Source organism: Myotis daubentonii, chromosome 15 (genome assembly GCF_963259705.1).
Source record: "Myotis daubentonii chromosome 15, mMyoDau2.1, whole genome shotgun sequence".
NCBI lineage: Eukaryota > Metazoa > Chordata > Mammalia > Chiroptera > Vespertilionidae > Myotis > Myotis daubentonii.
In genome coordinates this window covers 18,544,939-18,560,508 of record NC_081854.1, presented here as the reverse complement: position 1 = coordinate 18,560,508, position 15,570 = coordinate 18,544,939, and the positions used below count along the sequence as shown (strand labels likewise).

Sequence of the window (15,570 nt, the reverse complement as noted above, 5' to 3'; positions counted from 1 at the left end):
GCCTGGGGCCTGAGACTGACTGGGCCTCAGAAACAGTCGATCTAGCTGCCCTTGATGCCATGACCTCAGAGTTCAAAACCACTATGTTGGTCCTGCCTGGGCCAGGCTGCCTCCTCCCAGCTCTGATCCCTGGGGGCTACGGGGCCCTGGGCCCGTGACTCGTGTCTCCAGCCGCACCTGGTACTTGTAGCAGTCTCGGCGGTCACTGGGGGAGCTCCCCTGGCAGGTGCCCGTTTCTGTGTTGTTCTGACACGGGCAGCCGGTCCCGTCCTGCTCATTACAGGTGTCCGCGTGGCCATTACACTGACATCTGAGGAGGGGAGGAAGATGGGGGTTATAGTGCTCTCATGACCTGCAGGGGCCCTGTTGGACGCTGCATATGTGAGCTCCAAACCAGCCCAGAAGAGAAAACAGGCTCACAGAGGTCCAGTCCTCACCCAAGACCACAGAGCTGCTAAGTGGCAGGGTGAGGGCCAGAGCCCAGCTTGAGCTGACCATTCAGAAGGCAGGCAGGCCGGGAGGGTATCTTGAGGCCTTTCCCTCAGCAGCCCTCTCTCTGCCCTCTAGTCTCCATCAGGGTTGCTCTGTAGCCTGCACCTCAGCACTGCCTCTGAGATTGGGGGGTCTCCCACCTGAGTCCAGCTCCTTCCCCCCCCCCACCTGGCCCGGGGGCTCCCTGGGGATTTCATCTTCTCCTGAGGACTGGGGGGGGGGGGGGGCCTGACTCCCAGAGCTCAGCCCAATGAATAGGGCAAAGGACCTAGGCCCGTCCACTTACTTGGTGCACTTCCCATCCAGGAGGAAGTAGCCGTGGAGGCAGCTCTCACATTTGTCCCCATAGCTGTTATTCTGGCAGTTTACACACACTGCCTCGTCTTCGTTGGGGCCCTCTGTCACCCAGTTTTCAATCTGGCCAAGGAAGGACGGTGTAATCACGAGAAGGCATGGACCAGCCCCCTCCCTCAGACCCAGGAGTTCGACATCCCAGCCCCTCACCTCCTCTGGATCCAGGGAGTACTTCTCTGGGTCCCTCCTAGCCATTTCAAGCTCCTTCCTGGAGACGCAGACGTGGCTGTTGCCACGACAGAAGGTGTGGCAGGGCCGGCAGGTCCCGCCCCCCACGGCAGAACCCACGAACAGCGGGAGGCACTGCTCACAGTGGCTGCCCTGGAAGCCAGGGACAATATGGTCAGAAGGATTGGAGAATCGAGGGGGTGGGGGGCACGACAGTGGGGAGGTCCTAGGTTCTGAGATTCCCACAAAAGGGCAGCAGGCTCGGCACTTGTCGTGGGCAATCCAGCCTATCTGCTTCCCCCTGCCGCCCTCACTTACGCACCTCAAGTGGCAGGGGGTCAGTCCTTACAACCCAAGGTGCTGAGCTCAGAAAGCCCCTTCCCTAAACTATTCCAAATCCTCCTTCACGTAACCACCCTCCCTGGCCCAGCACCAACTGTCCACTATTCCAAGGCAGCCCCCCTGTGAATCCAACCCGAGCGGTGTCCCCAAAGCCTTCCCACACCTCTCTGGGACAGGGTCATGCCATCCCCAACCCCGTTTGAGGCTCAAGATGCCGGAACATGGGCTGAAGGCAAGGAAGGCCGGGTCCGGGGTCAGGTCCGAGGCCTGGGCGGCCCACCTTGGTGTGGTTGCGGCAGAGCAGGCAGTGGTCGCGGGCCCCCACGCCGGCACACTCGCTGTGGCGGTTGCAGCGACACTCCGTGGAGCAGTTGCGTCCGACAAAGCCAAAGTGGCAGCGGCAGTGGTCAGGCTCCACGCACGAGCCATTCACGCAGCCCTGGGCACACACCGGGCGGCACAGCCCCGTGACACTGCAGGGACAGGGCGGGGTCGGGGCAGGGCAGTGGCCGAGCCCACCCTCACATCCTCACCCCTGCTGTTCCATCTCTCCCCTCTGTAGGAGCCTGCCCACAGCCCCTCTTCCTGGGGTACCCCATCAAATTCATAACCTTGCCTTCCACGGCCTACCCCCCTGGATCAATCCTACCACCATCACGCCTTGGACTGTTTTCTTTCACCCTGCTCTGGTCCATGCTCCATCCCTTACTGCTCCTTACACTCTCCTACTCTAGTCTGTCCAGACCCTCTCCCCTGGACCCCACCCCAGGCCCCAGGCCTGCTGCAGCCTCACTTGTCCATGAGGTAGCCCGTCTTGCAGCTGCACTCATAACCGTGGGGCTGGTCATGGCAGTTCTGTGTCTCATTGCAGTCGTGGTGCCCGTTCGCACACTCGTCCTCAGGGGGGCAGGACAGGAAGGCCCAGGAGGCCCCAGGACGCCCACACGTCAGCCCTAGCACAAGATGCAGGGCTTCACTGGGGCCTCTGTATCTCCCACCCAGCCACCCAGGCCCTTGCTCCTACTTCCCCTGAGCCCCACCTCTGAGACAGCCCCCAGCACCCCTCCATGCTCCCTGCCAGCCCCTCTCACCCCACCCCCGAGCCCCTCTCACCATCACGGGGGCCGCTGAGTCCTCCTTCCAGGCAGCGGCCACCCCCATCCTGGCCCCGCCAGGCACACCAGCCACAGTGGGGGCGCCGCAGGCACAGGGCGCACTGGGTTGCCTGAGCACAGCCCAGGGAGCAGCTCTCGGGCCCTCGGAGCAGCCGCCCACAGCCTCCAGCCATACATCGCAGGGGCAGGTATGAGGGGCTCAGACACTGTCCAGAGGAGGAGAAATGCAGATCCACGGGGTCAGATAAACCAGCTACACCCTCTTCTCAGAGAGCTCACCCTCCCTGGCCAGAGCTGGGTGGGCCAAAGTGGACACCACCTGGGTCATCATGGCACTCTCCCTCTCAAGCATCCATAACTGAGTCAGACTAGGGACACCCTTGAAACTAGAAGGTTATATAACCCGGGGCTGCAGGGCCGTTTGAATGAGCAAATGACAGCAATGACGAGGAGAGGAAGAAGCAGGAAAAGGAAGCGAAGATGAGCACCACACCCCCAACGCCTATGGAGAGGCGGCTTTCCAGCTCCAGCTCCAGCTCCCGTCCCCAGGGACACCTGGCTGCGCTCTCCACCAGGCTTCCCAGGGTCCTCTGTGTTGGTGCAGTGAGTCCTCTTTACCCGCTTGGCTCAGGGTACAGCTGCTTCTTACAATGACCCCAGGTGGAGATAGAAACGAGAATCAGGAGGACCTGGCTGCCGGGCAACAGCTCCCGTCCTGGCCTGGGAGGCTGAGAAGTCCACCGTCAGCGGCTGAGCCGCAGCTCACACGCCGTCACTCATCACATCCTGAGACCCAGACAAGGTGCGTAATGAGGGTCAGGCTCTGGGGAACGGACCTCAGTGTACGAGGCCGTTTTACTTACTGCTCGGGCCTTAAGTAAAGCATAAGAGGAAAGAGATTCGTCTGGGCTGGTTGGCTGGCAGCACTTAGGAAAAACCAAAGCCAGCATGCAATCCTGAAATAGAAAACCCCGACTGCTGTGGCCGGAGCTTTGAGCCCTTTGAGGGTTATGGCCAGCGATGAGCTGAGCCTTGCTCAACAGTCAAATTCTCTACCAGGCTAGGCCTCTGGTTCTAAATTTAGTGCACCCATCGGCAGACAGCAGAGCAATCTGCAAGTCGGTGGAGAGAAGCCCGAGGCTCCAGTCTGCACAGCGCCTTCTGCTATGACCTCCCTAACGGCCAGACGCGATGCTGCCTGACTGCATTGCCTGTGCTCCTGGCAGAAACATATGAACAGAAGTTCCGAGAGCAGGATCCAAGCTCATCTATGACGTGCCCACAGCCTAGCAAAGTGCCTGGGCACAAGGGAGGTGCTCAATAAAGAATTTGGTGGCCCTAGCCGGTTTTGCTCAGTGAATAGAGCAAACTGAAGGGTCCTGAGCTCGATTCCAGTCAAGGGCATGTACCTTGGTTATAGACTCCCAGCCCACGCGGGAGGCAACCAATCTATGTGTCTCTCTCACACCGGTGTTTCTCTCTGTCTCTCCCTCTCCCTTCCACTCTCTCTAAAAATCAATTTAAAAAATGTCCTTGGGTGAGAATTTAAAAAAAAAGAAAAGAAATTGGTGACAGGGTTAAAGGGGTGGGGGGAAGGGAGACATCTGTAATACTGTCAGCAATTATATATATTATTGTTGAAGGGAGAAAGGGAAGGAGGAAAGAAGTCAGCCAGCCAGGGAAGAGAGCACTCCCTTGCCTGTGCCAGGCTCTGAGGCCAAAGCCATAAAAGAACATGCTGGGTGGTGAAATACAGCTGCCCCTGAGCCAGATCATAGCAGCCCTGGCCTGCACGCTCTCATGCTTGGTCTGTGCTGTGGTTGTTTTTAAAAACCTGAGCCAACACTTTAACCAGAAGATCTGGTGGAAGTCCTCTCACATTCGCAGGCAGAATCAACTTGGAGCTCTCCATCACTTCCGCCTGCCTCAGGCCTGGAGCTGCCCTGAGAGCCTGGCAGGCCCACAGGGGCGGGGGGAGCAGCACGTGCTCTCTTTCTGGTCCCTGGAGCACCCACAGAGACAAATGATGGCAATCTCAATAATATCTGGGAGAAGTTCCATCACCAGATAGAGCCCAGGCTGGGGGGGGAGAGGCCTCCGCTTGTTAAGCACCGACACTGCAGGGTCACACTGAGACCCCCAGAGGGACATCCACTCCCCACCCCATGCAGGGATCCTCCAGGTGTGTCCCAGAAAGTGGAGATTGGGAATCTTCCCGTGGGTGGAACCTGGGGCGTTGCTGAGTTTTTACTTAATGGCAGGCTCTGCTCCATGTTCTATCAACACATCCTCCCATTTAATTTGTACAACCTGCCTACAGGATGGTGCGGTGCAACACAAAAACATAATTTGGGTTTTGTTGGATTCCTGGCACAAAGCTACAATTCACCAGGAGCCCCTTTCTCCCATGAGTTTATGCTACTGAGGTGACTTGGAGAGGGTCACCAGAAAGATCAAATGATTGGAGGGGTATAACTTTTTTTTTTTAATATATTTTATTGATTTTCTACAGAGAGGAAGGGAGAGGGATAGAGAACCAGAAACATCTATCAGCTGCCTCCTGCACGCTCCCCACTGGGTATGTGCCCACAACCAAGGTACATGCCCTTGACTGGAATCGAACCCGGGACCCTTCAGTCGCCAGGCCGATGCTCTATCCACTGAGCCAAACCAGTCAGGGTGAGAGGGGTATAACTTTTAGCCCCACCCACTGTCCTGGTGATTGAGCTCTATAAAAACTCTTGAAAAATACAAGGTTCAGAGTTGGTATACACACCCGCTGGGAGGCTAGTGTGCCCAGAGAGGGCATGGAAACTCTGTACACCCTCCTCATCTGGCCCTATTAACCTCCTCACGTGGCTCTTCCTAAATCACATCCTTTGTAATACACTGGCATTAGTAAGGAAATGCTTCTCTGAGTTCTGTGAGCTGTTCTAGCAAATCAGAAAACCTGCAGTAGGGTTGCTGGGCACTGGATTTATAGCTGGTGTGTCAGAAACACAGGAGGCCTGGACTTGTGACTGACGTCTGGAGTGGGGGCAGTCTTCTGAGCTCTTTAACTTGTGGGATCTGGCACGACTCCAGGTAGAGAGTGTCAGAAGTGTATTGAGTTGTTGGATTCCAGGTTGTATCTGGAGAACTGGTGAATTGGTCACTGGTGTTGAAACACCTCAGATGGGGCCCGGCCAGTTTGGCTCAGTGGTTGACCATCTACCTATGAACCCAGAGGTCACGGTTCGATACCTGGTCAGGGCACACGCCCGGCTGCGGGCTCAATCCCCAGTGGGGGGCATGCAGGAGGCAGCTGATCAATGGTTCTCTCATCACTGATGTTTCTCTCTCTCCCTATCCCTTCCTCTCTGAAATCAATAAAAAAATTTTAAAAAAAGAGAAACACCTTACATGGGGTCTGTTGATATCAGTCTTATTTTACCAAGGATTCGTGTAGACTCATGGGTTGAGATGGTGAGTCACACCTCGAGTGGGTCTTACCACTGAAGATATGAATGGACATGGACATTGGTGGGAACTGGAGACTCAGAACTCGGGCCCAGTGACACTGCTTCCAGATATGACAGCAGGAAGTGAATCTTGTCTGCCGCTGGGGAAGGGTGGGAGGATAAATGCTTTCAGTGTCTGTCACTGGGACAGTAAAGCATGCTGGGCAGAGGCACCTTAAGAATGGGCTTTATGCCCTGGCCGGGTGGCTCAGTTGGTTGGCACATCACCCCATACACCAAAAGGGAGTTCAACCCCTGGTCAGAGCACACACCCAGGTTGCAGGTTTAATCCCATCAGGACGTGTGCGAGAGGCAACCAATTGATGTTTCTCTCTCCCTCCCTTTACAAAATCAATAAAAAATTTTTAAAAAAGAATGGGCTTTATGAGAGAGTATGCACTGGGCAGTCAAGGGGCAGACTGTCACTGGCATATATAGTGCCTCCCCAGGCTTTCCAGAATTATCTCTCCAGGCCACAGCCACAGATGAGGGGCGGGTCTGAACCCTAAGTTAGAACCATGTGCTCCTACCCCTCCCTGGCTGTCCCCTTGGGCCAAGGCTGGACACCTAACTCCTCAGCTGAGCTGAAGTCCCTTTGAGAATGTCAGCAAACCAATGAACAGAGATGACTGCGGTCTCTAGAATTAGAACGTCACCTAGACTGAGGGTCAGGGCTGCCTTTGGCCATGTGTGTTATCACCGAGCCGAGAACCCGGAGGATGGAGACATGCAGAGAACCGCTGAGATCCGAGACCACGTGGCCCAAGAACCATGGAGCAGCACTATTTCCTGTCAACATCCCATCGAATACACCCCATTCCTTCTCATAAAACTAGCTCAAGTGGGTTTCTGTTTCTTAAAAGCAAAAGTTTCAAACGCAGAGAGAGAAAGAGATGGAGGAGGAAGTGGAAGGGTTTGGTAGGAAGAGGGATGGTTAGGAGTCATGGGAGGACGGCGGGGAGAGCTGAGTGCGTGAGGAAGAGCTGAGAGAGTGTGGCAAGAAGACACAGGGAGACTCACGAGGCAAGGAGGGAAGACAGAGACGCTGGGAGGAGAGAAGAGAAAGGGAGTGAAGGCGAGACCAGAGTGAGGAAATAGAAAGGAAGCAGGATGGAGAAGGAAGCAGCGGAGAGAGTCAGGGCAGGGCAGAGAGGAAAGAGCCGGACCTTGGCAGAGTGCAGTACCTGTTGGAGACTGCTGCTCCAGACACAGTGCTGCCAGCCCCCGTCCGCACCCTTGGAGTCCAGACAGGAGGTGCAGTTGGGCAGGAGTTGACAGGGAGTGGGGCAGGGCAGTGGGGGTGATGATTCCACCGGCATCGGGGACACGTTCAGCAGAGAGTGGCTGAAGCATGTCCAGTCGTAGGTGGGCTGCACGGAAAGGATGCGGCGGGTCTCCCCTAGGGTTGGGGGCATAGTGATTAGAACTGGGATGCTGGGAGGCCCACCTCCCTCAGACCAGGAGTCCAGGCCCCCAGCCCCTCCTCCCTCAGACCAGGAGTCCAGTTCTCCAGCCCCTCCTCCCTCAGACCAGGAGTCCAGCCCCCAGCCCGCAGCCCCTCCTTCCTCAGAGACAGGAGTCCAGGCCCCCAAACTCTCCTTTCAGGGACCCAGCCTCGGTGCTCACCTGTCCTCTTGAACTGCCGTGTCCACATGCACTTGCCCTCCCTGGTACACTGCTCGCAGTCGGCAGCCCCACACGCAGCCTCTGAGCAGTTCCCTGCCCAGAAGACCTCTCGTTGATTGATCCGACAGTCATTCTCTGAGGTGCAGGACCCGTTGCGCCCGATGCAGGCACCCTCAGGACAATTGGTACACCACTTACAGCGGGGGACAGATGCCTGGTGGGGGAAGACAGACTCTATGAGGTCCTCGGGGTCCCCAGCATCCCTCCTGACCCAGATCCTCCCACCCAATTACAGCTGAAGAGCATGGTGGTTCCTGAGCCCCTCCACCCTCCCTCACACCACTCACCTCTCCATCCCCAGGCTGCAGGGTCCGGGGATGGCGGGCAAGGCACTCACTGCAGGTCCGGAGACGTCGGCATTCCTCAGGGGAATGAGGCATTGGGGAGCAAGCCGGTGCCCCACAGCCCAGTCTGGGGAGACACAAGGCCTTGGCTCATCCCACCAGCCAGGCCTCGTCCCTCCGCCTCCCATCCTGCCTCCAGGCCCTGTTGTATGCCAACTGCACTCAGCACAAGACTCAATCCTGCTCCTTCCCCATCCCACCCGCCAATGGTCCCATGTCCACCGGTCACCCAGGCCAGTGACACTAAACAACATGTTACATCCTCCTGTCCCTCCAGCACCAAGGCTTTCAGCCTCTTGAATTTCTCTGACCATCCCCTCCTGCCCACCTCTGCAGACCTTTGCTCAGGCCTCTTCCCCTTGCCCTGGCCTCCTGTCTTGTTTCTACCTGCAGCCTCCCCTTGTCACTCCCTCCCTCACAATAGCCCCAACCTCGCTTTCTGCCCAGGGCTGCCCCTGCCACCTCCTGCACAAACCTTTGTGGCTCCCTGTCATTCACAGTGGAGGTCCATAACCCTTTACCCAAAATCTTTGAAAGCCCATGTGCTTCAGAACTTTCCAGACTTCAGAAAAGCAGTGAATGTAAGCATTCTTACATAACACCCCATACATCCAACCCTCTACTACTGCTGTAGTAAAGATGGTGGCACATTTAATGGGACAAGTAGAGCCAAATGAGTCCGTGCTAAACCTACGACAGCGAGCTCAGCTTCCTGACCCGTTCAGCTTCCCAAACTACAGATGAGGGGCTCTGTGGACTGGATGGAGCCAGCACCTCGGCCAAGCACTGGGGAAGTGCCTTCTGAGCCGACCCCTCCCAACTTTCCAGTCTCGTGTTCTCCAAACTCAGGTGGTCTTGCCAATCGTAGCCCCACCTCTGAAACTTCGCTGGTGTAAAGTCTCCTGGTCATTTAGGGCCCAGTTCAGACCCAGCTCCTTCAGGTGGTGCCTGAACCCCATGGATAACGCTCCCACAAGCAGGACTGCCCCCTCGGAGTCGCCCAGCCCGCCCTGCCTGTGATGAGCTGCCCATATTCCCATGTGAGCCAGCAGCCAGCCTGGCCCAGCACAGAGCCCCTTCGGAGAGCACCAGCACCACCCTCCCCTGAGCTGCAGTCAGCACCATTACCTGTGGGCCTGGTCCCCAGACAAGCAGACCCCATGGCACCAGGTGCAGGCCCCAGACTGGTTACAAGCTTCAGGTGACGGCAGCAGGCGGCAGGGGTCGGGGGGCATGGTCAAGGCCAGCAGGCGGCCCAGGGCCACTCCCCCAAAGCCCCCTGAGATGTACAGGCGGCCCCCCACTGCCGCTACAGCATGGGCCACAGACTCCTCCATCGGGGGCCCCACAGAGGCCTGGCCTGGGGAAAGAGAGAACAGGTAGGAGACCCCGGGAAGAGACCTGCACAAAGATACCAGCCAGAGAGGGACACCGAGCAAGCGGTGAGAGAGGCTCAGGAGAGGAAAGACAGTCGGGGAAGGACAGGGAACGACAGACAAGGCCTGACAGGCCAGGGAATCAGACACAGAGAGCAAAACCAAAGAGAGGCGGAGAGACACAGAGAGCAAAACCAAAGAGAGGCGGAGAGACACAGAGAGAAAGAGGAGCAGCGAGTGGAATGAAGAGTGAGGCAAATGTTGCAGTGCAGCCCTAACAGTTGTTGTTGTTCTTGTAACGCAAGTGCCTGGCTGAAGCCCTGACTGCCAGACACCCCTGTCAGAGGCATCTGCTTCAGGGAGGGCTCTCTGGAGTCACACGACGCCACCCCGGGACCAGGCAGATAGAGCCGGGCGCCTCCCTGATGGGGGTGCCTCTGTTTTAGAACTTGGTTGATTTCAGTATCTGACTATTTGGGCTACTTGTTTGTTTTCTCTTCCTGTGCTTTAAATTCTGCTCTTATGTTTTAAATTCACCAATAATGAGTGAGACAATAGAAATCCTAGGCCCCCACCATAGACCCCAATAAAAGCGGCAAAATAAACTTTTCTAAGAAGAAAAAAAAAAGGAAGGAAGGAGGGCATCCCCTTAGGTGTTTAGATACCATGGAGAGGACAGGAGCTTTGCCTGAGTCTGAGGGTCCCAAGTGACTCCTAATGAGCAGGGGTCCCAGGCCAGGGGCTCGCAGGGACAGCAGTAAACTTACGGGTGAGGTCAGGCAGCAGCCAGGAGTTGCAGTTGACCTGGTAGAGCAGCACATCGCTGCTGAACTCATCAGGGTCCGAGCGTCCCCCCAGGACCACCATGGTGTCCCCTAGCAGCGCTGAGGCGTGGAAAAGTCGGGGGCGGGGCTGTTGGGGAGACAGGTGGCCTGTCAGAGCCCACAGTCCTCTGCCCACTCTCTCAGCCCACTGGCCACGCTGATTCTCCCTACACCCCAGCGCCCACCAGCCCACCCAGTGATCCTTCCTCAGATCTCACCTCCTTCCTCCAGGAAACCTCCCCCCTTCCTCAGCGGGCCCCAGAGCCACCTCCTTTTCCTGCACTCCCACATCCTGTGCTCTGAGCTCCGTTACCTGTGGGTCTGGTCCCTGGACAAGCAGACCCCTGGCACCAAGTGCAGGCCCTAGCCTGGTTACAAGCTACTCCCCAGGAACTAGCCCAGACGGCTTAAAATGGACGTCACATTTTCATGTAGCCTCACCAGCTGGGCTGGGGGCATCTGTGAAGGACTTGGAAATATGTCGGGTGGACGGAAAACGCAATTGTCTCCAACCAGCACATCCAAGGTTGCAAATTCTCCCACACCCCTCTCTTTTGGCCTTGAAGGCAGGAAGTGCAAGGAGCTCAGAGCCCCAGTTCCAGATGGGGAGGCCAGGAGGGGGAGGGGCCTGCCAGGGCTGCACCAAGAGCGGGAGGAGCAGAACCCGGCCTCTGAACTCCTAGTCTAGGATTCTTTCTTCCAAGCCAGGGATGGAAGCAGGGCAGACTTGGGATGCCACAGCTCAGTTCAGGGGACTTTGAAGAAGGGGAAGTAGGAGTCCAGGTTAGAACTAGTCCTGGATCTTTGGGATAGGGAGGCCCCCTCCCTTCCACCCACTACATCCATCTGTCAAGACCACCTTTCCTGACCTTTGCCCCCTGAGAAGGGGCCAGCAGGCTCCAGGTTCGGTCAGGACAGTGCAGGGAGTAGAGCTCGGAGGACGGGGCTGCCAGCTCCACATGGAAGCGGAAACCCCCAAACACGTAGAGAGAGTCGGTGGCCTCATGGTAGACGGCAGAATGGCCATAGAGACCTGGGGGACGGGGGGGTGGGTGAGAACAGAGGCTGGGGAAGGCCTGGAGATCAGGAAGGCCCCCACCTTCCTGGGCTCCCCTTCTCATGACCACAACACCTTCCCAGGCCCTGAGGCCACAGACTCAGGAGCCCTTCCCAACCCCTCTCTCCGGTGAGTTCAAAGGATAACCATCAGAGGCTCTGGGGAAGGGAAGGGAAGAGGGAGACGGGGTGGCCAGAATGTCCTGGGGACAGTGATCAAAGAACAGAAGGAGAGGAAGAGAAAGGAGACTATCTGAGGGACAGTGCTCTGGGGAGAGGAGATGGTGACCAGCGTTACTGGACAGGAAGAGGGCAGCTTTTCATGGAGTCAAGGGGAGGGTGTTAGACAGAGAAACTGACTCCTCCTTCTCAAGAGATGGTACCTGAGGATCTGGGTAGGGTCAGGGGAAGACAGGGAGGTAACAAGGGGTGAGGGCAGCGGCCATAGAGTGTGGGGTGGATGAGAGACGGCTGTGCTCTCCGGGCCCTAGCCCACCTGTGGGGGGCGTCCCACTCTGCGGTCCGGATACCCAGGTGCCAGTCGCCAGCTGGTACTCGAGCAGCTGCTGGTTGAAGCCATTTTCAGGAGAGTAACCGCCCACCAGGAGCAGAGACAGGCCTCTGCGCGCAGTGAGGGTGTGACCAGCGACAGCTGGGAGTTCCACAGTCTGAGGGGCCTGAGAGAGAGAGGGCAGAGGTCATGGGAGGCCAGAGGTCAGGGGTCATCTTGAGGGTAGAAGCGAGACTCAAAACTCCCCACACTCCGCTGAACTCGCTAAGGAGATAGTGAGCTGCCCGGGCTGGTCAGACCACAGGCCCTCGGCCCGGCCCCGGTCCCAGCGGGTGTGCAGCAGGCCTCTTCCCATGCCTGCCTCTCAGCGACACCTCTTCAGGCAGCAACAACCTGTGCTCCTTTGGGAAGCCCTTGCCGCCCTGCTCTGGCTCTGGCTGCGCAGGCCGACTGTACCGCTCCGCAGGCTGGCCCACCAGGGCATCAGACCCCTTGACCAGATCAGCTGGGGAACACAGTGTGACCCAGACGGCCAATGAAACTCAATTCCGGGACTTGTGCTGGAGCCCAGGAGGAAGCCATGACCTCTGGGGAAGAAGCTGGCAGGAGCTCCCTGGTCATCTTAGCCAGAGCCCGGTTTTAGGGCTTGGGGGTGGGGAGACATGCTCACCTTCTCCTGCCGCCACTGTAGGGTGGTGAGGTTGAGGACCCAGAAGTCTCGGGCGACGCCCCCAGCCGTGAGCCCCCCCATCAGGTACATGGCACCACGGCCAGCGGGCACATAGGCAGCTGCATGGAAGGAACGGGGTGAGGGGCCTGGGCCCCCGTCCTCAGCTCCTGCCAGCATCTGTGTCCACCTCCACTCACTCACTGAGTACCTGGAGCCGACACAAAAAAGCAGCCTCACTGTCCAATCATCCCAGCATCCCCTAGGGTGACCCTCCTATGACAGTCACCTTACGATCCCCCAGAGTAACACCACCCAAGTAAGTATCCGTCCCTGAGGTGAACTTTCTGGGACAAGTGTCACAGTGTCCTTTTCTGCATCCCCGAGGGGCTCTTATGTGACAGGTATCTCAGCATCGCTGGTGACCTTCTCTCTCTCATTTAGGTATCCCACCTCCCCAGCAGTTCTCACCTGTACAGGTTCCCCAGCAGCCCCTGGGGGAGGCCCAGGCCCCCAAACATCCACAAGGTGGCATCAGGTCCCTCCACCATGGTGTGCCCCAGGCGGTGCAGGAAGCGGCTAGCAGTGTCCTGGGGGTGGGGGTGGGGACATGAGGGGTCAGGCTAAGGTCATGACAGTATCAGGCCGAATATAGGGTCTGGGGAGTGGTCCCAGGAGCGGAGGAGGGAGAATGATCCAGGCTGTGTGGAACCTCCCCAGAAACTGGGCTGCCACAACTCACAGCTGAGAGGCGGCTGTCCATGAGGGTCTCCCAGACCAGCTGTCCGCCGTCCAGCTTCGTGGCACAGTCGGGGCCCCCGAAGCCCTCAGCACAGATGCACACGCCCAGACTCTGGGGGACAGGAGGAGGAGGCTCGGCGGGAGCCCTGGGCACCACCCCTGTCCCACCTAACGCACCCCATCCCGCCTGTACCTGGTTACAGGTCCCTGCCCCGTTGTGGGCATTGCAGTTTTCAGGACACAGAGCCATGCGGCAGTGTGGGCCAGCCCAGCCCTGGGGACAGCGGCAGAGGCCAGCCCCTGCGGCCCCATCCTGGGGCACACACTCCTGGGGAACAGGGCAGCTCCCAGGGCCCCCTGACCCACAGCGGGCAGAGCCCACTGAAGCGTTGAAGCCCCAGGACGAGGAGCCGTTGGCCTCCCAGTGCAGCACGAGCAGCCCTGTTGGGAGAGAGGCCAGCGGCATGTAGCAAGGCCAGGGTCAGGCGCGGCTCCATCCCCAGATTTTGAGAAAAACCCATGTAATTGGGCAGGGAAGCCAGCCACCCGATCATCTATATTCACTGCACCCCTCTCCCTTGTCCAGCCCATCGAGTTCTATTGGTCTTAAAGCCTAAATTTCTCTCCTATTCACCCACTGCTTGCCACATCCTCAGTTCTCTGACGCCCCACCACTCTGCTCTTCAGTCATCCCACGTGATCCTTAAAAAACATGAATCTGGCCGAAACCAGTTTGGCTCAGTGAATAGAGCGTCAGCCTGCGGACTGAAAGGTCCCAGGTTCGATTCCGGTCAAGGGCATGTGCCTGGGTTGCAGGCACATCCCCAGTGGGAAATGTGCAGGAGGCGGCTGATCTATGTTTCTCTCTCATCGATGTTTCTGACTCTCTATCTCTCTCCCTTCCTCTCTGTGAAAAATCAATAAAAAATATATTTTAAAAAAAAAACCAAAAACAAAAACCATGAATCTGAACCTGTCACTCGCAAGCTCCAAACCTTCCACAACTCCCTACTGTTCTTTCAAAGTCTCCTTAAAAAGATGTGGGGGGCGGAGGAGGAGGAAGGAGGCAGGAGGCAGGGGAGACAGGAATTAATAATATGTAAAAAAATGAGTCAACATTATATTGAAAAGAAAAAAAAAGGCCCCGAAGGCCCTCTGACGTCATCGCCTTCCCCTGGCCCTCTGACTCCAGCACCAGGCCCTGCTCCTGCTTCTCAGGGTCCAGGCACCTGCTAATCCTCCCCTGAGGAGTCCCCCCTTTCCCACACCGCCCCCTTCAGGTCTCAAATGAGACTTCACCTCTGCACAGAAGCTCTCCAGGACTCCCCCTGACAGACCAGGCACGCTCCTCCACTTCCTTCCGTCCCTCACTATTCTGAATGTACTTTGATGTCCTCCCCTCACACACGCACACACACGCACACACAGTGAACCATGGACAGCACTTGTGCCCCTAGTTCACTGTTACACCCTTAATCTCTAGCTCAGGCCTGGCTCACTGCAGGTGCTCGGTAAATACCTGGTGAGTGAAACGAAATGAGGGGCCCCTCATTTCTTCACTCACTGTGAGGGGTCTGGATTGCCAGCTACAACTCTGCCTCTCTCTCCCAGCCTTGGAGCCACTCTGATTTGCAGTACGAAAGGAAGCATTTCCAGACATGGTAACAAATTATTTCTAGTGCATTTCCATCAGCCTGAGCTGGGCTTCCCTCAGCCCTGCTGAGCCTGGTTGTGGGGCTGTCCTGTGCACAGTAGGATATAGAGCAGCACCTCTGGCCTCGACCCATGAGATACCAGTAGCACCCTCAATCATGACCACCAGCCACATGCCCCGAGGACATCATCAGCCGGGTAGGGAACCGAGGCTGAGGAGGTTTCAGGGCCCTCGCACCAGCCCTTCTGTGTGCCCAAAGACACACCCGCTTGGCCCTTCTCTCCAGAGGCAGCCCGGCAATACTCTATTTGCCTCTCAGCTGAAGACACGGAGACCCACAGGTGGCAAGGGGTTGCCTCACCCAGCAAGTCCGTGGCAGAGGTGGGCTGGGTCTTAAGCCCACCTTGGTCAGCAAGATGCAGGGGAGCGAAGGATACACAGCCCAGGACAGAGGCCCCACCTCCCTGGTCCCCATACCAGAGAGGGCCTGCACAGTGAGGGGCCTGTCCCGCCGCTGGCCGCAGAAGGCAGCAATGAGGCTGCGGTCCGACTGCACAACGCCAGTGTCCAGGAAGCGTGGGAAGCCATCAAAGGCCAGCACGTAGCTCAGCTGGAGGGGTGCAGAGCGAGGATTAGGGGGTGATGAGGATGAGAAAGAGGGATGCCTGGGGTCTGGGAGGAGGAGGAGTTCAAGAGGAGAGGACAATCTGAGACAGGGAAATGGGCTGTCTGTCATGCTG

The 15,570-nt window shown here is 57.6% G+C and overlaps 1 protein-coding gene across 2 annotated transcripts in view; it reads right to left on the bottom strand.

Annotated features, from left to right (window-relative positions):
- The window catches only part of MEGF8 (multiple EGF like domains 8), a 43,145-nt gene that overhangs the window by 4,837 nt on the left and 22,738 nt on the right, over positions 1 to 15,570 (bottom strand). For both annotated transcript variants that reach the window (XM_059666447.1, XM_059666448.1), the window contains 18 exons: positions 15,308 to 15,440; positions 13,370 to 13,617; positions 13,178 to 13,288; positions 12,907 to 13,025; positions 12,439 to 12,646; positions 11,754 to 11,934; positions 11,071 to 11,234; positions 10,145 to 10,289; positions 9,130 to 9,361; positions 7,945 to 8,068; positions 7,598 to 7,811; positions 7,156 to 7,370; positions 2,470 to 2,677; positions 2,150 to 2,309; positions 1,637 to 1,829; positions 997 to 1,167; positions 779 to 909; positions 178 to 310 (listed from right to left, as the gene is read on the bottom strand). In XM_059666447.1, the coding sequence (XP_059522430.1) occupies positions 178 to 310; positions 779 to 909; positions 997 to 1,167; positions 1,637 to 1,829; positions 2,150 to 2,309; positions 2,470 to 2,677; positions 7,156 to 7,370; positions 7,598 to 7,811; positions 7,945 to 8,068; positions 9,130 to 9,361; positions 10,145 to 10,289; positions 11,071 to 11,234; positions 11,754 to 11,934; positions 12,439 to 12,646; positions 12,907 to 13,025; positions 13,178 to 13,288; positions 13,370 to 13,617; positions 15,308 to 15,440 (3,090 nt within the window). The remainder of the gene's footprint in view (positions 1 to 177; positions 311 to 778; positions 910 to 996; positions 1,168 to 1,636; positions 1,830 to 2,149; positions 2,310 to 2,469; positions 2,678 to 7,155; positions 7,371 to 7,597; positions 7,812 to 7,944; positions 8,069 to 9,129; positions 9,362 to 10,144; positions 10,290 to 11,070; positions 11,235 to 11,753; positions 11,935 to 12,438; positions 12,647 to 12,906; positions 13,026 to 13,177; positions 13,289 to 13,369; positions 13,618 to 15,307; positions 15,441 to 15,570) is intronic.